This window comes from Plectropomus leopardus, chromosome 3 (assembly GCF_026936395.1).
Source record: "Plectropomus leopardus strain MGB_pleo_1.0 chromosome 3, ASM2693639v1, whole genome shotgun sequence".
Classification (NCBI taxonomy): domain Eukaryota; kingdom Metazoa; phylum Chordata; class Actinopteri; order Perciformes; family Serranidae; genus Plectropomus; species Plectropomus leopardus.
The window spans coordinates 34,928,557-34,952,742 of NC_142178.1; the positions used below are offsets into that span (position 1 = coordinate 34,928,557).

A 24,186-nucleotide genomic window follows, 5' to 3' on the forward strand; every position below is an offset into this window, starting at 1 on the left:
ATAAAAAAGGAGAGGTCATACCTTAAATATGAGGTTCTCTGCGAGGACACGTGGGCCACAGTGGTTTGGTAGATTAGGATCTGAAGCGAGTATCCATCCTGCCAAAGAGTCTTTAAGCATTATTCTGATGCCTGCCAGCAGCAAGTATGCCGCTCTGCAGCCTGTAAAGATACAATATCATAAGAACAGAGAATAGAACAGACCGTAGCACACCGACGCATAAATAACAACCAGATTATATAGCATACTGTATTGATAAACAAATGTAAAACATACAAAAATGAAGGTGCTATAAAAGACTAAAATAAGTGTTATGATAATTAAGACAAAACAACAAACACAGACTTGGGGATAACTTTTAAAAGACAATGAAGCATTAAATGTCTGGAGCTGGAGATGCTCAGCACATGACTGAACAAAGCTTTAAATATCAATGGACTGTATTTATATATTGAATTTAGTGATTTAGTGAAGCCTCGGGTTAAACACAAACCCAGCCATTAATGGACGACCCGCTCTACACAGCCCATAATTACACACAAATGTTCCATATCTGTGGTTTTCAGAAACTTAAAACGCCAACATTTGTTCTGGCAGTTGTGTTACCACCTCTGCAGCCGCCCCCATCAGACTCAAACTAAACTGAATCATCATGGTCACTGGCCGAATCAGGAGTTCCCCTCACTGGTGATTGAAAACAAATTTGTCAGCTCAGCCACAATATAAAAGCTTATTGGAAACCTTATTTGAACGGAAAAGTTTGCACTGAACAGGTGTTCAATCCATAGATTAGATTAGATTAGATAAAGCGTGAAGGTGGTCAAGCACAATCCAGCTGCTATCTGATCACCCAAAACTCGTTTTAATACAATGTGCAAAGAGGATCCAACACAACATCCAGTTCCATGTGTTCACAGATTTGTAAATATGAAGTGGCTCCAGCAGAAGTCAAACCCCAAACTTCGAACATGAACTGTGCAATTAGATAGCAGACTGCAGATTAAACCAAACCACTGAGAAACGAGTCCGCACTTGCCTCGCTGAAAGATAAAACCCTGATGATTTGTGTATGTGTTCTGTGCATCCAGATAAAGATTCCTGTGTGTAGAGTTTCTGGTTTCTGGCCAATTCAAAGGATTATTCACCCTCCTGGTCTCAGCCCCTGCGCCTCTCTTCATATGAGGGACGAGAAGTTTAAGGCCCCATCTGTAACCTCAAGTGTCCTCCTCAAGACCCAGCGAAGCCAGTGGGAACGTGGACAAATCCCAGGCTTTGCGCTCTCCACATAAAACAAAACCCTGTTCCCAGTGGACAGACCAACAGCACCAGTGAATAATCCTGGTAAACCAGGCTTAGGATGGGCTGCTTCCAGGCTTCAAGGGCACTAAATCTCACACTGTCACCAGCTGCAAGACTTATATTCATTCAGTCCAATGCAAACAGCGCTTCCTGTCACAAACAGGCACCTTCAATGTGCTCTTAGAGTTTCAATCACTGCCTTTTGACCACACAGACGACACTGTTGGCCTCAGAGTATAATTATCCATCTGCCTGCAACATTAACACAAGAGCACCCTGTAACTCCAATTAGCCCCGACACTCAGCTTTTGACCTTTTTGTGTCGCCCTGTGAGAACCTGTGAGGCTGTTTGGACTATAACGCTAAAGTCTATTATAACTCCCCATGATGCCTTACTTAATTTTCCCAGTTACTCCCGGCAACCAGCCGTCAGTCACACATGATTGGCAGACAAAAGCTTTTTATCCGTTTGTATAGCTGAGAGTCTATATGGGCTCTTTGCCTTTATGGCCAGACAGCTTCAAATAAAGTCTTTAAGTTGGTAGCTGTGTCCAACATTTAATTACCTTTTATCAACTTTGGTAAAGACTGGCTTTCTGGGACAAAATCTGTCACTTCATAATCGTGTAAAGAGTTTTGTCCTCTGTCTGTTCCCATACAACCTATAACATAATGTAAAGCTCTGTATCTGAATAGCAAGCGGTTAAAAGCCTTGAATAACTAACTGTTAGCTTCTCAGGGATTTGGTTTTATCTTGGTGCCAATCTTGGTTTTGGGTCAAATGTTATTTGTACCCTCATGTAACATGCATTCAGTTAAACTATAAAAAAAGAAAACTGTGTTACAATGTGCATACACAATGAAATCAGACTTTAGAGGCCTTTATAAAGCCTGAGGCTAAGCTAGCTGGGTAAATTCATGGAGTTCAGCATGTAAACCTGCTAATAACCAGAACTTCTTCATATTTCAGTGCTGTCAACGTTTACCGTGTTGGAAAAACCACACACACAATCATAATACAATTATATACAACACATTAAATCCAAATTAATCTAATGTTTGCATTTAGTTAGAAATGTTTGTTTGCATTACCTGCTGGTCATTGTGGGTTCAAACTGCAAAGCAGGAAGTGAGAGCATCCAATGGGCTTTATGGTAGGAGGGACTGTGGACTGTACCATGTTGTACAGAGGGAGGTTTTTCATTTTTAGGGGAATAATCTTTTTAAAGTACCCTAAACAACTGATAATATTTATTTTTATTTTTTTTTTTATCTTAGAACATTTGGAATAATGATTAGATTGTTTTTGCATAGATTTTTTGTAGTCTTTAAAAAGTGTGAATTAAATTTGGTGTGGCTTCCTATGTAAAACAGAGAGATAGAGGCTCCTCAGGTCAGTTTATTGTGAGGGGTTTTTTTTTACATATTTTTTACCCATAACCTCACCCAAACCAGCCTCCACTGTTATGTTTTATTTTAGTTCATTTTATTTTTACTTTATTTTATTTTTGCCTGGTGTAGACTACAAGAAAAACATACATCAGGTGATGATTTTAGCCCTGAAAAAATCTAAGATAAGATCAAATAAGATATATGATTTTATTAGTCCAACAATTTTGCATTATTACACTAGCAGAGGGATATAAAATCAAGGTATGTACAAGATAAATAATGCAAAAAGAAAAATGTAAATAGTATGAATAAGATGCAAATATATATATATTCACGCCAATCGCACATGGAGAATTCACAATGTGAAATATAGTAGCAGTATGACATGATTTTTTATTATCGTTTACTGTTTAAATAACCGTTGCTGGCCATGGGATATTCACCAAGAGGAATGGTCCGACACAGAAAAACTCGTAGATAAACCTAAAAACTGAGAGTGAGGTCTTTTACGTCATTCTGTCATCCATAACCTGACAAAATTCTGGTTATGAAAACTTGACGCCTCCATTTAGGCCATTAAATGTCTTTGATTTTGTTGGGGTTAAAAATAAATCGCATTTCATGGCTCACTGTCCACTTTATCTTGTTTTTGAGGTGAAGCTTTTTCTGTCACAATCTGTTCTGCACGAGGCAGACTTCAAAGTGTTTCACTTTATTACATTTTGTTGAACTTTATGTTTATATATGCTCAATAAAAGGTTTTTGACTTTCTTCTGTATGATGCAAACTTTCTTTTAAGGGTAAGAAAAGAAGCTTTATGTAGAAATACAGCACGTAATGCACGGAAACTATATAGGCAAATTTTCTTTTCTCACTAAAAATAAAATCCTCCAATCTTATTTATTTCCTTCCAAATCAGAGAGGATTTAACTTTGAAGGGAAACCTTCGAAGACGACGCGGTTTTCCACCCTCAGAGGATTTCTAAGGATGAGTAAGATGGAACATGGCAACCCATTCATTGGACTCTGTAATGAGCGAGCAGGAGTGATTTACACTTACGATGACATCGTAATGACAGGGAACGGTGGTGATTTGTAGCATCCCAAAATCCTAGAGAGGACAGGAGGAAGCTCAGGCTGCCTTAAATGAACTTCTTATGTATTTCATATTTGAGATTTTGCTACTGAAGTGAGTGATGTAATCCTGACTTGAGAATTAAGATATTGTTTTTGACACATTTATTGACCCTTTTTTAGTGATTTCTTTCAGAAACATGGGAAGAAAGAAAATGGGTAACTTAAGAAGAAATTATCCTTAAATTAACAAGAAATTAGTAAAAATAAATAAATAAATAAAAGAAAATAAAAGAAAAAAAGAAAAGAAAACAAAGATTAAAAAAGTTAAGTAAAAAAAAACATACAAACCAACAACAAAAAAAACAAAAAAAATAGAAAAATAGAAAAAAGTGTTTCAAAATTAAGTAATTTTGTAAAATAATGTTACACACACAGTTATGATATAGCTCTCTTTAAAATTTCCCCTAGCTTTAAAAAAATTAAAAATCCTAAATCTCTTTAATTCTTGCAATTTGCACGGGATGTTTCTTGCCAAGTTGCTCGTTGCCTTTTTAAATAATGTTTCTATAAGAAATCAAACCAATTTGTTCAGCGTTCAAAGGTTTAAATACTTGCGGGAGGCAAAAGGTGCAGCACAAGAAAAGTGATGCGGATCCAGGTCTCAGAGGGGTTAACTGCAAACATTTTCCAGCCAAACTATGTATTTAAGCTTTAAGACGCTCTCGCAGATAATCAAACAGCCATGATTCAACTGCATGTTTTCAGATCTCGATTTAGAAACACAGTGATCTACATTTCACTTAGAAACCACATGTGAAGGAGAACAGGAAATATACTGTGGAGATGTTTGTAAAACAGCCACCGGCCTGTTCTCCATATAACTGTGACTTCATAACTCCCCCCTGGGAGGCCCCGCAAGTCCTGTTTGAGGGGAACGACCACGTTGAGTCCAAGCACAGTTGGAAAATCCCGCTCTGAAGCGACGCTTCTCGATGACCCTCACAAAGCTTCTGTTCAGGCGCTGCACACTGTGAAGAAGTGGGTGGCTGAACACACCAAACGGCCGGAGGGTGAGTGTGTGAGAGCTGAGTAAAGATTTAAAGCAGAGCTGAACCAAATCATGACGTTCCTCACATCACCATCTACTGTCAACTTTCAGTGTTACAACATAAAACAGGCCCAACAAACAATTTCATGAACATCTCAAAACCTTTCCATGACTTTTCAAGGACCCATAATTGAGAAAAAAAATTCTAGAGACTTTCCAGGAGTTTTTTACACATGACAGATTAACCCTTTTGAACCTGGATCAGACATCTTTCAAAAGCACTTAAACCTTGGCAACATGAGCACATTGGTTTAATTTCTGTCAAAAAACATGGAAAAAAGGCAATGAGGAAGCCGACATTAAATGTCCCGAAAATTGCTTAAAAAAATTGAGAAAGGTGATGAGAAAATGACCTGAAAACCAGCTTTAAAAAAGAGAGAGAGCAAATAATTAGAGAATTATCACACAACTAGGGAATAATATCAAGAAACAATATTTTAAATTAATATATTTAAAATTAGGGTTACAGAAAAACATATTTTATTTTTTATTTGATCACTGTTTTCAGGTAATTTGCTGTTTTTGTTCTTTTACTTTACTTTACTTTTTTTTGCTAATTTCAGGTAATTTTCTTGTACATTTTTCTTTTTTTTTGTAATTTCTTGCTAATTTTCAGGTCGTGTCTTGTTCAGGTGCTAATTGCCTTTTTTTCCATGTTTTACGAGCCAATTTGCGCAGGTTTCAAAGGGTTAAAAGTTGATTCCAACATTGGGGCATGCTGGCAAACATGAGGAGTTCAGAAAAGCTGGGAGAAAAGTACAAACAAAATGTTGACGCACATCGAAGCGTATTAGAACGAGGTTACATCAATGCTTCAGAAAATAAATTTGCCGTTATGTTACGTTACACGGAAGGTTGTCAAAGTTGTCAAAAATGTTCAATGATTTCTAATAATTCCATGACTTTTCCAGGTCTGAGAAATGTGACTGTCACATTCCATGACTTTTCCAGGTTTTCCATGACCATGGGAATCTTGAATCAATGTAAATACAGAGCCTCAAAAACTCATAAATGAAAAAGGAAAGTTTAAAAAAATGGCTTTAGCATTTTATTAAAGTGTGCAATTTTGTTACCACATATAATAACGAGTACATCCAGTTACAACTTCCTCTTGTTACTTCACACAGTATTATGATATTCTCCCGATGCATTTCACAGAACTGGATGTTTTGTGTACTTTTGAGGTTTTAACATCCAATGAGTCTCATGTTTGACGACAAAATAAAACTGTCTTTGCAACTTTGTTACTTAAGCAATAAATATTTTGCTTTATTCTTTTAAAGAAATACTTCACCCCAAAAATGACCGTTTGTATATCAACTTTTCACCCCACATTACGCTGAATTTGTGAAGACAAATTTGTTTTCGTGCATTCCTCCAGAGAGCGAAAAAAAATCCAAAAATGGAGAAATTCTTGATTCTTGAAAAAAATCTATTTACAGACTCTCATACAACTTGTGCAGTATAATCTAAGTCTCATTAATCCAGTCTCAAGCTCAGTACTTCCCAAACATACAGCCCTTTCTGAAGAGGAACTGAACACAAAGTGAAATGTATTTATGTTCCCTTTAAAGCCAGACTCCACTGACAAAATCAGTCATTTAACCACATTGAACTCAGGAGCTGCTGGTCTGCCGCTACCTCAATCAGTTAGTGTCTTTGTGCTGTTGTGAGACTTTGGTGAATCTGAACTAACCCTTCAAACACCAAAGTCACTCAAAAACACAAGCACGCTAACTGATTGAGGCAGTAGTAGATCAGCAGCTCCTGTGTTAAGTGAAGTAAAAATGACTGTTTTTATAAATGGAGTCTGGCTGTGAAGAGAGCATGAAAGTTAAACATTTTGATTAGTTCCAGATCAGAAGGAGCTTTCAGTTTGGGGAATACTGAGCATAAATATGGATATATGAGACTTGGATAATAATGCACAAGTTTTTTGAGAGCTTGTTAAGAGATGTTTTGATAAAGTTTTGACTTCAGCTTTGACTTTGCTTATGACTTCATTTCATCACAAATTCTCTCTGTTTCTTTTTTTACTGTGGAGGCATGCAGGAAAAACAAAGTTTTCTTCATAAATTCAATACAGCATGAGCTGAGTAACTGATACACAAATGGTCATTTTAGGGATGAAGTTTCCCTTCAAAATTAGGTGCCTGTCATAGCAGTGTCCTATTTAGACAAGAGGGCGACTGCAAAGGAAACTCGCAAACATTTCAACCGCACCTCGGAAAAGTGTCGTCAAAATGTCGGTGATACACGCAAGTTGTTATGATTTAGGTTGACCTTTAATTCTTCATCTTAGTTGGTTTTATTGGACAGAGAATTTCTGTCTGCAGAGCACTTTGTGACTCACTGAGCAGCACAGCTTCAAAGTACGCAGGGATGAGACTTGAGCCACAATAGTCCTCTGTAGTCGCCATCGTGTTTCTCTTCCAGTGAGCTCTTGAGTTTCTCGGCTCCGCACCTGTCTGCGGTGACGGGCCGGTGGGTGTGTGGGTGGACCTGGCGTCTGCGTGGCCTGTTTGCCAACCGCAGCTTAAACAATGTGTGACTGTGTCAACACAAATACCACTCCGCCTCTCTCTTCCTCCTCCCTGCTCAATCCCCAAAGCAGGAGGAGACAGCACGGAGGCCTGTCGGTGGGTTTCCTCTCTTCCTTTACCGTGTTTACTGTGGTTTTCTACCTGGAGAGGAAAGACAGGAAGTTTCAGTTTGACATAAAAGTGGAGCTGATTCTCAAAGGGAGTCAGGGCCAGAGACGGCATTTCAAAAATACTTAGACCAAGAGTCCAGTTCCCCTAAGTGAACCCCACCTACTCTAAGACATGTATATATCCCATAAACAAGTCTGTTATATTGTTTTTTTCCGACATTTTTGGCAGTTTCAGAGCATTTCCTCATTGTCAGGAATATAATGATGTTGAAGATACACCAAGTCCTTTTATTTCAAGGTGTGTTTCTGGCCTGAAAAAAGTCTAATTTAATGTCTTTTTCTCCAACAGAATAAAATGAAAACATTTAAATAATATTGAAGAATATAAATCCCTTCATACACAATAAAACTGCAAAGATTACAAGTGCCTAACCTTGGTGTCATCAGAGGCAGCCTCAGAGCCCTCGATGACTTGCAAAATTTGCTAATAAGTAAACTGATTGAACTTGAGATGTACCTGCAGAGATGGTACACTGGATCTACCGTTTGTACAATGCTGCTGAATGTTAGAGGACAAAGTCGGAGGTTGTGTGACTGTTTGAAGCTCCCACCTGCAGCCTGAGTGTCAGCTAAACATTTTCTTAAGCTTAGAGAAGAAGCCTCCCTCTTCCTTCTGCTGCTGTTTGTCCTGTCCCTCCTCTGAGCTGCTGGTGGACTTGGTGCTGCTGCCCCCTCCTGGACACAAACACACACTGAATCAGCTGACAAAGCTATCTGCTCCTGTCTGTCTCATCACTAGACTATTGTGATGTTTTCACTCAATATTGAAGCTGAACTCTGACCTGCAGAAGGCTCGACACCGTTGACTGTCCCCTGAACATCCGTCTCCTCTTCGGCATAACTCAGCAACAGAGAGCGCTGCCTGCGAGTCAACTTTCTGCAGGAAAGAGACCAAAAACACAATTTAATGATGCAGACTGAATCATGTGTGACTGTTACCACTTGGCACTCATAGGACAACAGGAAACAAACAGATTTATTACCACGTTGGTTTTTACATACAGGGACGGGGGAAAAACACTAAAAATACAAAAGTTGTAAAAAAAAATATATATATATAATATGTATATTTATATATTATATATATATTAAAATGATGGAAAAGATGAAAACATATTTGAAAAAAACACTAGACAATTTAGAAATGCACCATAACATGACCAATAAAGTCATACATTTTGTAATAATTTAACCTTAAATATTAAATTTATTAATATTAAATGTTTTTTTTAAATTTACAATAAAAAAGTTTTGATTTAAATTACAAATAGTAATTTAGTTACTGCAATAACTGAAATTGGAACTAGACTAGACTAGGCTCACTGAGCAGTCTGGCAAACATGCATCTCTGCAGCTCTTACTTTGGCACTCTGATCTTGATGTGAACGTAGTGATCTCCATAGCTGTAGCTGTTCATCCTCCGAATGCCTTTCCCCTGCAGCCGGATCACCTGATCAGCCTGACAGCTGGAGGAATCTGAAAACACAGATGAGTTTGAGACAGAGAACGGACAACAGAAATATCTGGTAAAATGATAAATAGAAGTGCCAGTACTTCAAAACTGCAGGTAAGTACAGTAATTGATTAAATTCGCTCTGTTGCTTTACACCTCAGAAAGTAAATTTAAAGGAATCTGGTCCCAATTCAGCATATATATATATGTTTATATATGTTTATATATGTTTATATATATATATATATATATATATATATATATATATATATATATATATATATATATATATATATATATATATGTGTGTGTGTGTATATATATATATATATATATATATATATATATATATATATATATACATATATTTATATATATATACAGTTTTATATATATGTGCTATATATATAAAACTGTGACTCTTCAAAATAAAGAAATATTAGTTTGAGATGTATTCTAAGTTAGGAAGAACAGTCTCAAAGTATTTTAACTCTGACAAAAGGCAGCCTTCGTTCTCCCTCACCAATATGCTGATGGTTTGATGGAGGCCCTGTGCGGTGGCTGTGCCCCCCAGGATGGCCTGAGCTACAGATATAAACACGTCTGAGTGGATGTCCACTCCGTTGCGCCTGAAGACCGGGCTTCTCTGCACCTGCACGCAGACAATTCACATGTAACACATCAAACTACAATATATTGCTTCATACATCAATAATTAATAAACACTTTAAAAACAAATAATACTCACCCTGAATGTAATGAGGATTTCTCTTGTCCCTACTGACATACGGACAGTCTGACCGTTTTCCACTCCTTAGAGAAAATCACAAAAGATTTAAGTTTTGCCAACATGTGTTTGTAATCATTTAACATTCTGCAAATGCAAGTTAACAGCAGTGAAACCAGGTTTGCATAAATTCACTATTTAACACAAATAACTGATATGTTCATTTGTGGTGCTAAACCCACCAGCAGGTACTGGTACAGTGACCGTCTGCCTCTTCTTGGTCTGTCCTGAACCTTGGCACACTGCGCAGATCGTATTAATAATTGATCCCCTTCCGCCGCAGCGTCGACAGGTGGTACGCATCATGAAAGGACCTGTGTTCACTGACTCCTGCAGGGGGCGACACACACACTGATATGATATATGGTGGCGAGGGTTGGCCGCTATTCACAGCTGAACCTGTTCTGGCAGCTAACGGTAGCTTTTTTCCAGTAGTTCACTCTGTAAAAATAAAAATATCATTCCAAAAAAAAATGAAAAGGTAGCACATCTCAAGTCCGAAGCATTTGCGAATGCTCTAATAAATTTGTGCCAAAACACATAAGCTTTTGGAAAAAGTGATGTGAACAAAAAAAAATAATTGAAATGTGAGTATTTTCTTCTCCTTGACTTGAAGACTTGAGATGTGCTCCCTTTTTAATTCTTTTTTAAATGAGCTCACTGGATATTTGGTTTGGCACAACTTCTCTCAACTTCTCTCTCTTTAAATACTAAAATAAAAAAATATAAATAAAAAAATAAAATTTCAATATAAATATAAAATATAATTTCAGAGTAAAAATAAAGTCCAAACCTCTCGATGTCAAAACTGTTATTCATTTAGAATATTTTGTTAATTATTCAAAACATTTTACACACCACACAAAATAAAACACCTTCCTTTTCCCCTCTCCTCTTCAAATCTCGTCCCTACAACCTGCAGCCTTTCAGTCAGTCTCCAGGGCATCGCGTGCGTCTCAGAGGAAGCACTGTAAACTGCACTGATGTAGTAAAGTAGTAGCGTTTTATTGAGCATCAATTTTGTGTTTTACGCTTGTATTGTTAAAAAAAAAAAAACAGTAGACTTAAAGCGTAAACACTTGAGGTCGTGGTTACCATCGTGACACACAGCTGAGGTGCGAGCCTGCATGAAGCCGTCTCAGACTGCTGCGTATATTAAAACTAGAGTGTGTGGTTAGAAGTACTGAGTCAGTGGCTGAATTACAGCACAGTGAAGCTGTGTGGTGAAATCCTTAAAACCAAATGATAGAAATGTTAGAACCTGAAGTGAAAGGGTCTGGTTAACTACCCTGCTACCAGCTTTCAGCGTGAAACTCACCATGCCGGTGCCGTTGCAATATTGACAGTGAGACACTTTGGTGCCCGGCTCGTTGCCTTTGCCGTCACACCTCGGGCAGGTGTCGTCAATGTTCACAGTCAGCTCCTTATTCGCACCCTTCGCTGCCTCTGAAAACGTAAGCTCCATCACAAACTGGAAAGACAAAAAGAATTGATGTACTTCATTACAATGAAACCGAGGATTTTCACACATAGATTATCTGTTACATTTAAAGCATGTATATTTAACTATTTCTCAACTTAAATAATGACAAAAAGGTTTAAATAGCAATTTAAAAAAGTAGAACAATGTCAGGTATCAAAACATGTTCATGCTACATGATGGGAGTCCTGACCTCGGGTCTTTGTTCAAACATGTTGTGAATGTCTCCGAAGCCCATTCCTCCTGTAAACTCTCCAAAGATCTTCCTGAAGAGCTCCTCGGGGTTTATATTGCTCCCCCCGGCCCTGTAGTACTGCTGGCCTGCTGCCCCAGCACGGCTCGGGTCAAAGCCCGCCGCTCCGTATGTGTCATACTGCTTCCTCTTCACCTCGTCACTCAGCACCTTCGCACAAAAACAACTGAATTTGATACCGCTCGTCATTAATGACTAATTCTCCTGAATTTTTACATCACTGGAAATGGAATTAAATTATCTGACACTTTTATGTGCTTGGTTTTTGTACCTCATAGGCTTCAGCCAGCTTGGCAAACTTCTCTTTGGCCTCTGGGTCATCTGGGTTGGTGTCTGGATGGTATTTCTTTGCCAACTGGCGAGAAACACAAAGAAATATGAAAAATTAGGTCTGAGAATGAAAAAGCATCAGATTCAAACCTCTTCCTAAAGATTTCCTGACAATCAAGCATCGCAGCTCTGCAGATATTTTCACATCCCATGTTGTACCAACTCTCTTTACTGTTTGTAATAAGACCCTATAAAGAAACTGAAGTAAAGTGTACAACAACAGTTTGCAAAAGCGAAGTGTTTCTCTGACCTGGTAGTACGCCTTCTTGATGTCTTTCTGTGTCGCGGTGCGAGAGACACCCAAGACTTCATAGAAGTCCTGCTTGTTTGCCGACCTGCTGCTGGTGTGAAAAGAGCGGCAGGTGATGCCATGAGGACATCTCAAGCCTGCAGAGAAAAGGATCCAGAAAAAGGAGAATTTAATCTACTACTACTGTAGGTTTAGATGCTGATGCAGTACTTCAAAACAAGGAGTTTTTCATGCATAGTCAAAGTAAAAGAATCATTAAAAGCTAGCTGTTAAACATCAACATGGTGCACACATCATTAATGAAACGATCATAACATGTCAGCAAAAAAACAGAAAATTGCTTCAAAGTTCCTGCCTGTACACCTATCAGCGGACTACATGTTAATTAAAATGTCTCACAAACAATGCTTTTACACTGAAATGTTGCACATTGCTATATACCCAGTGAAGAATCACAGCACACTAAAATTAATCAATTGCTCAAATAATTTACATGTCAACATCATGAAAAATGTACAAAAATGTGCAATTTCTTGACACATCCACAAGTCACTTGTGGAGCTGCAGTGTGCAGAACTTCCTATAGTCCAGCACGTGCCGTACATGTTTTTTTTGGCTGTGCATGAGTACAATGCTTTTCAAATAATTTATTACAACTGAGTTCTACTTCACTTAACACAACAGCCCTACATGAAAAATGCCTTAAAATTAACGTGAATGTGGCAAGTATCATTTCTTTGTTATTTGAAGTTACTTGTTACTTTGTAGATGTAAACATGTGTATATGTATATACATATATATCTATATTAGGGTTGCAGAATGTGAGCACTTTCTTTAATCAATTAATCAGTAAAATTAATGATCAAGTACTCAATAAAATCGCTATTTATTTGACAGCATTTCATAGCCTATCTATCTATTTATATATATAGGAAGTATAAAGTTATTAGTTCTAGCTACTTGTTAATTTGCAGAGTTAGATAATATAGTCACGTGTATTATTGTGGATTCAGGTAGCAGTACAGTACTATATGAAGTAATTAAAATCAGCCCCGCTTTACCAGCTGCAACACTAGTTATGTACAAGTCATGTACACAAATGCATCAACAAACGGGCCATTATGCAAAATGACTACTTTTACTGTTGGTACTTTAAGAACATTTTGTCAATATTTTTTCTTCTTTAGTAAGATTTTGAATGCAGATCTTTAATTTGTAAATGATTATTTTTACACTGTAGTATTGGTACCATTATTATGCGGGTGCAGTATGGTGCGCACTGTCTCTATGTTACATCATACTTGTAGCGATGCTAACTAGCTTTAGAGGACTATGTTAGCCTTTAGCTGGCTGAACTCTCTCATACTGCACATCACAGCGTTTGTACGAGGAGGTTCTGCACATTTACACACACTGTTGATGATGATGATGATGATGATGATGATGATGATGGACAGAGACAGACAGCTGCTGAAGTGAGACACTGTCGTGATGTTATGCTAACAGTTAGCTGTCTCACCTGTCAGTCCTCTCAATGTCACGACATTTCCGTGAGTCCAGGCGCTCGAGCTGACCGCCGTCCCTCCCCGGTGTGTCTGCGGCACCGCGGCCGAACAGACGGCTGCATGTCCGGCGGAGAGAGTCAGAAACCGGCCGCTGCGGTGGGCAGAAGTAACGGATGCTGATAACCAGCGTGTGGTGAGCCGGGCAGCGGAGGACGCCATTTTCGCGTCACTACCGGTGTCAGAGGGTCGGCGGCAGTCTGCGCATGTGCGGATAGACGTTACTAGAGTACTTAGGGACTGTTCGTTATTTATGAGGGGGGTAATCCAAAAAGGGAGGCATGTCATTGTCATGTTTTTTATTATTATTATTATTATTATTATTATTATTATTTTGGTTTAGGAGAGGAATATTCAACTTTAAATGAGTGTATTATTTGTGTTTTATCAGAGTTTTAAAGAAAACATACCTTCCAAACATAATTTACAGTTCTGAAAATGATAAGTGGTGTAATTTTGCTGATTTTTTTTGAAGAAAAAATGCCTTTCTAACTCATCAGCAGGATGGGGTTCAGGGGGTAAAAACCCAAAACATCCATCTAACCCCTTGGGGCCCGCTTTAATATTACACACACTTGTATTGCTCTGTGCACAAAATGTGCTAATCAAAATCAAGCTTTAAAAAAATTATTATGCATTAATATTATTTTCTACTTTCACTGAGTTGATTTTTGTAACCAGCCATCAGTCCTATTTATAATCATCAAATATTCATTAATTTTAAGAATTTTAATCCTTTAAATGCCAGGTTTTTGTCATGATGCCACTATGTTTTAAGCTAGAAAAAAAACACAAAAATGAATAATTATTAATATAATATTGTTTAAAATATTAGATATTTATAGTTATTTTGTGTCTCTTTGGGGTCATTTTGTGTCTGTTTATAGTTCATTTGTCTGGGGTCATATTATGTCATTCTTTGTCTATTTTGTCTCTTTGTTGTCATTTTGTGTCCCCTTGCGGTTTCCTTGCATTTCTGTGTCATCATTTAAATTCTGTTTCTGGGTGATAAGTTACTTCTTAATTTTAGTGACATTTTGCAGGCGGAGGTCTGGGTGGCCCCCTAATACTTTTGACCCCTGGACCTGTGGCTCTGCTCAGTAAAGTAACCATAGATTACCATCATCCTTATTAAATATGCTTTGAGAAGAATTACATTGAAATTTAACCATATCTTATAAAACAGACTTCTGTACATGCAGTATGTGTTTTTGGTATCACCTTCCTTACTGATGCACTGTAGAAACACTAGATGGCGCCACAGAGCTCTAAATGACATGAGGTGCAGTTTATTACACTAAATCAAGTTCTGAAACTCACTTGTTGGATGAATGCTTATAGATCCCACGGTTTTCAGACACAGCAGACGTCAGTCTCTGATCTAACCATCTGACAACTATGGTGGGACATTGACCTTTGTGTCCTATAGGGTTAAGGTTCAAAGGTCACTGAGAGGGTGGTGGGGAAGGAACAATGTTCCCCTGCATCAGTCATGTTTTGCAGAGCCTCATTATTGAACATTTCTTTTTAAAATGACAGAATGTGCCTTTTTCTTTCCACAAATTAATAATTTCCTCAGTCACACTGGCTTTAAGTTCATGCTCAAATGTGTAAGTATAGAGTATGATCTTACAGAGTGTCAGAGTTATGAGGTTTGATTTCTTGACGGTATAAAGACATATAATACAAGAAATACAAGAAGATCAAGACTTTGTCTCGAGTTATGCAAGTGTTTTTTTCAGTGGTGAACATGTTGAATGGATGTCAGTGTGTGTGACCTGATGAAAGAAAAGCTTGCGCTCCCTTGCAGCTTCCCCTCCTTCTTCCCCGCCATCTCTCTCTCATTCCCCGCCATCTCCAAGGCGATCCTGCAAAACAGCATCCTAACTGTGTGTGTCTGTGTGGAATGTATTACCAGAGGACGCTGATATTTGCCACTCAGTGATGTAAATATCACTGTGACCAACGATTCTTATCTCACAAAAAATTATCCTGACGTCTTAACATGAACACAGGCTGGTTAATGCTCAGATATGTGATGACGTGTGTGCGTGTGAACGTTGAAAGGCCAGATATGCTGAGTGATGGGTTTATGTTCACACACTTTGGGTATTTGATCATATGTGAGTGAAATGTTTTGAGCTTTTTATCCTCTGGTCATTCTTTGCTTTTTAATCTCTCTGGCTATGAAGTCGGAGGGTTTAAGGTCAAGTCATCAGATCAGTGGGAGGTGGGGCAGCGGTGTCAATCTTCACTCAACTGCTTATACCACTCCACCTCTACACACACACACACACACACACACACACACACACACACACACACACACACACACACACACACACACACACACACACACACACACACACACAAAATGCTATCATTTTGTCATCAAGTGCCTGGTTCAAAGCAGCAGTGCTGGTTGGGAGGTTGGGAGTGCTGGCTGCCTGTGGTTGTAATTAGTGTGTTGGGGTTATGAGTGATGGTAATAGAGCTCCATATATCAGCCTCACTGTCAGACACCGGCACGACCGCCTCATACCTCAGGCCAAAACACACACATGGAGCTACACAACACGACTGACCCAGATTGCTCCTGTGACACTCAAACAAACTTGTGAGGAAAATGTTTTGCAGCAAAAGCCACACGTGCCAAAATCTGCAAAATCTGATGTCAACATTGCTAATCCCAACTGCAAAGTGCATTACATTTATATTTATACAGTGTCCTCCGAGAATTATCGATTCTGATTGGCTGGCAGCCGTGGATTAACTTTAAGTAAACACACAGTATAACCACACATCTATGACAAAGATGTTTGTTTATCATCCTGGATGAAACTCTAAAGACAGCAGTTAAAATAAAGAGCTTTCAATCACCTGGTCCTTTTTTCTTTATTTTGGAGAGGAATAATTCGGCTCCTGGTAAAAATATTCTGAGCAATTTTTTGGAAGCAGGAGAAGTTTCAGCTGGTAGCAATCTGCAGTCCTTACGACGAGATGACAATTAATCTCCCTAAATCTTAAAGACACCTTTTACGAGCATTTCAATTTCGGAAACCTGAGAAAATTTGTTTTATTTCTTTTAAAAACATGGTGAAAACTGAATGAACAACTTGGCAAAAAATGTCCCAATAAAGGCAAAAAAATACAGGGTGACCAAAAAAAAGACCTTAAAAGTATTATCAAAAATAGTGGAAAAATTACCAGAAAAAATATTAGACTTTTTTTCTCTCTCTTTTTTTTTTTTTTTTTTGCAATTTAAGGGCCTTTTTCTTGTGTTTTTATTTTATTATTATTATTATTATTATTATTATTATCATTTATTTATTTATTTTTCAAATAATTCTTTACTTATTTTCAGGTTATTTTATTGTCACCTGTTACTTATTTTTTCTTTGTGTTCTTGTTTCTGAAAGAAATCGAGCCAGTTTGCTCAGGTTTTAATGGGATAAAGCAAAAGTGAACTTTGGTCTTATATTTGCCAGCAGAACAGAAAAACAAGTCCAAATCTGCTCATGTTCTCTGTCTGCTGGATGTGTAAATAGGTAACTGTTTGCTAACATGTTCGCCATATCAACTTTATTAAGTGATAATATGCCAATGCTGTGTCTACAACTTGTTGCACTGCCGCCATGTGGCCAGAAAATCATCTAATGTAGGTTTAAATAATGCAGCATGTGCAATAATAGTCCTATAGCTGTTTAGAGAAAATAGAAAATGCAGTGGAGAAAGAGCAACAGAGCTTGGTCTAAAAGACTGAATGTTACACTGAATTTTTTCAAAAAGGTGATGTGCACAGAAGCAAAATCAAGAGGGGATAAAATGGAGACTTGAGCTTGAACGAAATAACAAAGGTAGACATTGAAATTTGGAAAGTGACAAATAATAATCACTATTTTAAAGGACGAAAGCTCTGATTACATCTCAAAATCAGTAAAATATCATGCACAAATTCTTTAAATGGTTTGCAGCCCCCTTCTGCACCACTGCTTTCAACAGAGGTCATTCTCAGTACCCAGAGTGCTCGAGCAGATGCACACACAGGAGCGCAGAGAGATACTATGAGACCATTCAGCGATTCAGTGGCACAATCTGTAACCATAACAGCCCCATCATCTCCATAACAGAGGGGAGTGCGGAGCGTCATGCCGGACACAGTTTGACTTCTGCTCGCCCTCTCTTGTTGTTGATGCACTCTGTGCCCTCCAGCCGTATCAGCAGCTGTGTGTTTGTCAAAGATGAATGTGAGACGTTCAGTCTCCTCTGGCTGTGAGAACGTTTTTGTCGTAATGATCTGGACGCACGCAAGCCACATCAGCAGAGAGCGCGAACTGATGATGCTGAAAAGGTTAATATGTGTTCTCTCTGTCTGCATCTCTGTGATGGTTATTCATGATGTGAAAATGTCAGTGACTATGAGGGAGAGGATGAGAGACCACGGGGGGAGGGCAATCTCATGATTCCCACCTGTTTAGTCAAAACAACCAGCAGGAGACAGGAGGGGTGCAGGGGAACGTTAGCAGTCTTGAATTGTTTTAACCCTTTGATATCACACACGCTCGTATCGTTCTGAACACAAAGTGTGTGTTTCAAAATCAAGCTTTAAAAAATATTATACGTTAATATTATTTTCTAATTTCATTGAATTATTTTTTTTAAGCACCATCAGTCCTGATAATAAATATCAAATATTCCCTAATTTTCAGAATTTTAACCCTTTATGAAAAAAAAGAATGAATGAAAAATTAATTATTTTCACTACACTACAGGGAGAGTAGGTTTTTTTTTAAGTTATTAAAAACACAGCCTGGGATACATCAGTGATTTGCAGCGATATTGATTGTGACAGTGCACCTTGTGAAAATAGCATGTATTTCCTCCATAGCTGAGCTGAATTATCTGCCAAGGTCTTTTCCTCTCCAAAATAAATGGACCAGGTGATTAAAACTGGAAAAAACACTGAATAAAGCAGTTTCATTTGACAAATCAATGTTTTTTTAAATTGCTTTATGCTGTTTGGCATGTCACAGACAGTGGCAAGTGCAGCAACTGCTCACCTTTTTTCTCTTAAGATCCGGACGTCCAGGAGGTTTATTGTCAGGAGGTTTTTAGCAGGAGCCAAATTATCCGAAGAGATCCTTTCTTCTCCAAAATAAATGGACCTGGTGATTAAAACCAGTGAAAACACTGAATAAAGCAGTAACATGTTTAAAAAAAAGAGTGTTTACCAATGCTCTTGTTGCAGAGGAGTTGCAAACAAGGTCAATGAGAAAATGCAAAAAGGGGAAAGGACTTTCTGAAACCAGTATTTGGTTTGTCCATTCAGAGCTACTGTAGAAACATGCCAATGAAATCTGGCGATCTGGATAGACGAGGACCCGCTTCCAGTGAAGATATAAGCTGCTCAGTCTAAAGTAATGAAAACAAAACAATTTTTATTTCCATGTGATCATACACTAAAGAAAATAAACTTTATTAAACTTTTATTAAATTTGCGCTGACACATCCCCTAAATCCAGCACAGTGGACCTTTAGCTCTGTTTTTGCCTACACCAGCTTCCGAGAAAAACATCTGAAATCTAATGGTTGGATGAGATATTGTATCCTCCTAACCTCATGTAGGTGGTCCCCTACCTCATTAGATAACTTGTCCACTAATATGAGTCCAGTGTCCCTCCGGGACAACTTGGATTACACTCTCCTGTTCCGGCTCGTTGTCTTTCCCTTAATCACATCATTTTCATCTGGCTGTCTAAGCCAAGCAAAAAATGCCAATCAACCAGTGATGATGACCTAATGTGTTGAATCATAACATCAGATTGCAGGACGTGAGGAACCCAAGCATGAGAAAGCAAACACACTGTGAAAAATTGGAGCTTAAATGCATGGCTCTGGGTTTATGTTTTGTCCTGCGTCAGTATGGTTGCTATGAATGATGGAGTTGCTCCAATTTTGGAACAACAGCAAACGATGGCTCCGTTGGCCGTGTCCTGGCCAAAGGTTTGTGAAAGTATGTTTTCCACTCAAGACCGCAAGCCTTGAGGTTGCAGGACATTGACTGTTGGGTCAGTTTGGGATTTCATTACCAAAGCCTTGCGATAGTGAGTGTCCAGTCTGTACACTGTACTCCTAAAACAGAATTAATAGGTACAAATGCAGGATTAAAATATTTAACCTAATGCTTTATAACTGACTATACATAAATAAATTGTTTTTTTTAATTTTTAAAATAGCTAAGGGAAATAAAATAAATAAAAATATTTACAATTGTTTGAATGAATTAGCTTTTATTAAAAAAAAAATCTTTTACTCAGTGTCAACATGAGGACGCTTCATAAGAGGTTGAACAGATGATATATGATAGTGTCAGACTGTGTGGAATGACAAACCTTTAACAGTGTTAAAGTTAATAAGGGGTAACAAAAGGGGAAATCTGAAAATAAATAATCCCTGAGGAATATTTTGCTGCACATTCTGACCCCCATCAAACATACAGTTTTGAGACTTCAATATGATCATAGAGACAAAATTCTGCAATTGTGCAAGCTAATTTATAAGCCAGTCAAGTTTTCTTTGGGATCTCAAGAGTGCATTATTTACAAATTAAGTTCAGTGTAGTGAGAGAGAAAAAAAGAGCATTTCAAGATCCTTAATTGTGATCAGGCTGAGACAACATAGTTCTGTGTCTCAGGAGCTGAATATAAGAAGATTAAAAAAATGGTCCCAGTCTCTGATTTTATATTGAGCTCATTTATGAGACAAAAAAGGGATCTTATTTTGAATTTTCCTTTCCTCTGGGCTGAAGTATTGCTTGGTCAATAAATGCCACTGTAAGGGTACAACCAAATCACCCAAAAAAATGCTGGCATTTAATGTTTCTGCAAACCTCAAATATGTTACAGTACAGGACACAGTTTAAGCACAAAAAAAACCACTTGGTAAATGGTTAAGAAAAGATCCTGGTTTTGGCGGCACAATTCCTGCTGGAAATGCTGCAATGTCTCGCTAAAAAACTCACAAGAAAAGCAGCAATGCTACTGTCAAAAACAGCAGCTTTAATGACACTATCAGAAGGAAAAAACAGTGAAAAAACACCCATGTTTGGTGCCTAAAAAGCTGCTGAAAACTCAGATATGACTCACTAAAACACAACTGTTTTGTTGTTTGTTGGTCTCGAACAGTGGTCTGCAGCTTTTTAGCCATGCGGCTAAAATGTCACACCATCCAGCATCCCCTCCAGCTCACGAGCACAAAGTCAGCTCATTTTAATACATCAGTATAGAAACTTTGATATGATATGTATTTAAAGTAAAAATGTTACATATTTGTGGTTTGCAGACACGTACAATGCCAACATTTTCTTCTGGTGACTGACTTTGCTGAAGGGTAATACGTATTTCATAAAACTGCTCCCATTATGCTTGTAAATTCTGTTTAAGTATATGCAAGCGTGTCCAACTGTTTGGTGACTAAAGCACGATGTACCACAGAAGAGTGGAGTGACAAGCTGACGGACTTGAGCTCGCACCGGTCTGCATGTCTCTGTGTGTGCATTCTCAGAGCAATTGTTGTTATTTTCAGTAAACAAATCAAACTTTGCTACCCGTTCTTTCAACCACAAAATGAAACTTTCGTCTCGAGGCTGCAAAGTGTGTAAAGGTCCCGCCCTATTTTGGGTTGGCAGTTTTCCACTCCACCTCGAGCCGTTTTAACACCTAACTATCTGGACGCTGTTTGTGATGAACTCGGGGATAAAAGCACCACCAATTCACTGTGTGCTGCATCTTTTTCTTTATCAGAAAAAATCAGTGTTACTTTCATACACACATGCTTTGAACTTGTCCTGTCTACAGCATGTACGTCCATTGTTTAACAAACTGCAGTGGAGCTCCTTCGTCCATTGAGAATAGTACTAAAAGAAAATAGATTATATAACCACTGCGTCTTCTCGTCTGCTCCTTCTTCAGCATATTCCCCGAGCGCAGCGCAGAGAAAGGCCGTCTTTGTGTGGTTATATTAAGTCACTAATCTGCAGAGTCAACAGACAGAGGGTTTCTCTGCCCCTGTGGTTCTGTGGCAGCCGTCCTGTTTGGGTGACGGCTGCCATGGGGCTGCTCGTAAATGTCTTTGTGGTTACCTCTAATTATCTTCTTCCCAAGCCCAAGTCTGTGTGTGTGTGTGTGTGTGTGTGTGTGTGTATGTGTGTAACTGATGGCTATCTGCCGCCTCAATGAAAGACTCTCTCCAGTGGTAGGACTTTGGGGTTTTGGCCCACAGCAAATTATTGCCACCAATATAGTGAGGCAGTATTGCTTTTTCACTGAAAACAGCTGCAGCTGAATAAATGGCACCGATGAGAGCGGCAGAGCCAGTAAAACAGAGAAGCTGCAAACAATGAGCTGAAAGACACTAAAAAACTCAGAACCTGATGTAGTTGACTAGTTGTTGATATAAGTCCCAGTGTGTAGGATTTAGGGGGATATATTTGTAAAAATGTAACATAATTCTCATGTTTTCATAAGGCAATATTTCACCTGAAACTAAGAATCGTTGTGTTTTCGATACCTTGGAATGAACCATTTATATCTAAAGGTAGGTAAGGTAAAGGGCAGGTCGTCTTCCAGAGAGTCCATTATGTTGTATCTACAGTAGCCCAGAATGGACAAACTAAACACTGCCTCTTGATTGGGCCATTTGCATTTCTGCATCAGCCACCTTAGGTATATAGTCTTATATACCTGGCACATGGCAGAAGTTTCAGTGCAACTGTATCCTATACACTACATCTTTAATTTAAACAAATTATTTAAGCCACTTTAACATACTTTAGTTGCCATAACTTGGAAAGCAAGTCCTTTGAAATGTTGGCTTTTTACTTTTATAAAAACATCGTCTTAGAACGTGTTCTTGTAAAGAAGTTTTGGAAGAGGAAGTTTTTTTAACTTATTTGATTATTTTCACTTAAAAGTCCAGTGTATAAGATTCAGGGGGCATCTAATGGTGAAGAATGTAGATTTCAACCAGCTGAAACTTTTCCCGGTTAGAATTCCTTCAGTGTTCATCATTCAGGAGGTTTTTAGCAGCTGGATTACTCATAGATAAATCACTTCCTCCCCAAAACAAACAGACCTGGTGATTTAAACCGGTAAAAACACTGAATAAAGCAATTTAACGTTACAAATCAGTGTCTCCAAATCTGATTTGCATGTCATATACCAGTGGTTTGTTGGCAACATGTTAATGTGTACTCACCCTTTTTCTCAGAAAACCTGTGATCCAGACGTTCTTAAACGTTCTCGGCAGGGTTCTCCTTCCCTCCAAAACAAATGGATCCAGTGATTTAAACTGGTTAAAGCCCTGGAAAAAAGCAGATTCATGCTGAAAAATCAGAGTCTGTACATGCTGCTTGTCGTGGAGGGACAGCTAACTATGATGGCTGATGCAAAAATGCAAACTGTGTTTGGTTAATCCGTTCTGGGCTACTGCAGAAAGATTAGGGTACAGCATGGCAGTATATGTGGACGAGGAACCGCTCTGTGGAGATAAAAAAGCCTCATTCTTAGGTAACGAAAACATATCTTAACACATAGTTTTCATGTGATTATACACTAAAGTAAACAAATTTAGAATATTAGGTTAATTTTGCTAATATATTCCCCTAAATCCTTCACACTAAATCTTTAATTAAAAGCAAAATACAATGAATGAGAACCTTTGTGATGGTTTTATGGGAAATCCCCTTTCTACTTCTACTATCTTTCTACTAAAATCCAGCCAGCTTCCTCTTTCCTTGTTTCCATTTTTATCCCTCTATCACTCCACCAAACCTTATCCCTCGCTCAATCTGAGCCCTGAGGCCCTTTAAACGGTGCTGTGACGTCTTGCGGTAGATTGTTCAAAGCGTTTGCCAGTTGAGCTTCCAGTTTGAGGAGAATTTCTGTGGTTAGCCAATTGGTGGTTTCCACAGGGGAAACATTTTCATATTAACTGATAAAAGCTCTCAATAAGCAGAGCACAGCGTATGTTTTGTGTACGTGTGTGTCAGTGGATGTTCATGCGTAAAAAGGGGGGGATACATGGCGCATGAAACCATGTTTAGATCTGGAAGAGGCCACCCACTCAGAGACTGTGGACTGGGCCATTCCCAGGACTCTTACCCAGGCCAAACTTAACCCGGCCAATTTGGACGGCTCCGTCCTGATCCTGGGAACATGCTGTACCTGCACTAATGAACACTAATGTGCTTTCTCAAGCTGTTTTCTTAAGGACTCCCAATGGTGGTTGTGGACTTCATCAAATACTCTTAAAACACTATGGTCAGAAAAATCATGTTGGCACCGCTTTTTTTTTTCAGGAGAGGAGAAAGAGGGCTGGTGCTCCTCTTTCTCCTCCTCAACTCAAACTTCTATGTGTAAATTTAACCCCCACACTATGCATTCCCCTGTAACTTTAATATGAATGTGCTGTATAGAAATACT

General features: G+C 38.4%; 1 protein-coding gene and 1 long non-coding RNA gene across 2 annotated transcripts in view; both read right to left on the reverse strand.

The window, feature by feature from the left end:
- LOC148190044 (uncharacterized) overlaps positions 1–2,453 on the reverse strand; it is a 131,578-nt gene extending 129,125 nt beyond the window's left edge. Inside the window, exons 1-2 of the long non-coding RNA XR_015775850.1 lie at positions 2,392–2,453; positions 22–161 (exon numbers count right to left, since the gene is read on the reverse strand). This is a non-coding gene — a long non-coding RNA (uncharacterized LOC148190044). The remainder of the gene's footprint in view (positions 1–21; positions 162–2,391) is intronic.
- A 4,913-nt stretch (positions 2,454–7,366) lies between these two features.
- On the reverse strand, positions 7,367–13,914 carry LOC121942192 (dnaJ homolog subfamily A member 3, mitochondrial-like). The gene is made up of 12 exons (XM_088074337.1): positions 13,663–13,914; positions 12,143–12,279; positions 11,834–11,917; positions 11,503–11,712; positions 11,148–11,300; positions 10,012–10,159; positions 9,791–9,855; positions 9,559–9,694; positions 8,951–9,059; positions 8,372–8,466; positions 8,141–8,264; positions 7,367–7,560 (listed from the first exon to the last, which is right to left on the reverse strand). Exons 1-11 carry the CDS (start codon positions 13,865–13,867, stop codon positions 8,155–8,157), a joined length of 1,452 nt encoding a protein of 483 aa, XP_087930463.1. The 5' UTR covers positions 13,868–13,914; the 3' UTR covers positions 7,367–7,560; positions 8,141–8,154.
- Between the last annotated feature and the right edge of the window lie 10,272 nt (positions 13,915–24,186).

Bases quoted from the DNA above. Each gene is read 5' to 3' on its own strand.
- LOC121942192 (XM_088074337.1), bottom strand. From the start codon at position 13,867: ATGGCGTCCTCCGCTGCCCGGCTCACCACACGCTGGTTATCAGCATCC. The intron at 9,856-10,011 runs GTGGGTTTAGCA...ATTTTCTCTAAG, and splicing joins CACTGTACCAGTACCTGCTG to GAGTGGAAAACGGTCAGACT. The intron at 8,467-8,950 runs GTAAGAGCTGCA...TCTTTCCTGCAG, and splicing joins ATCAAGATCAGAGTGCCAAA to AAAGTTGACTCGCAGGCAGC.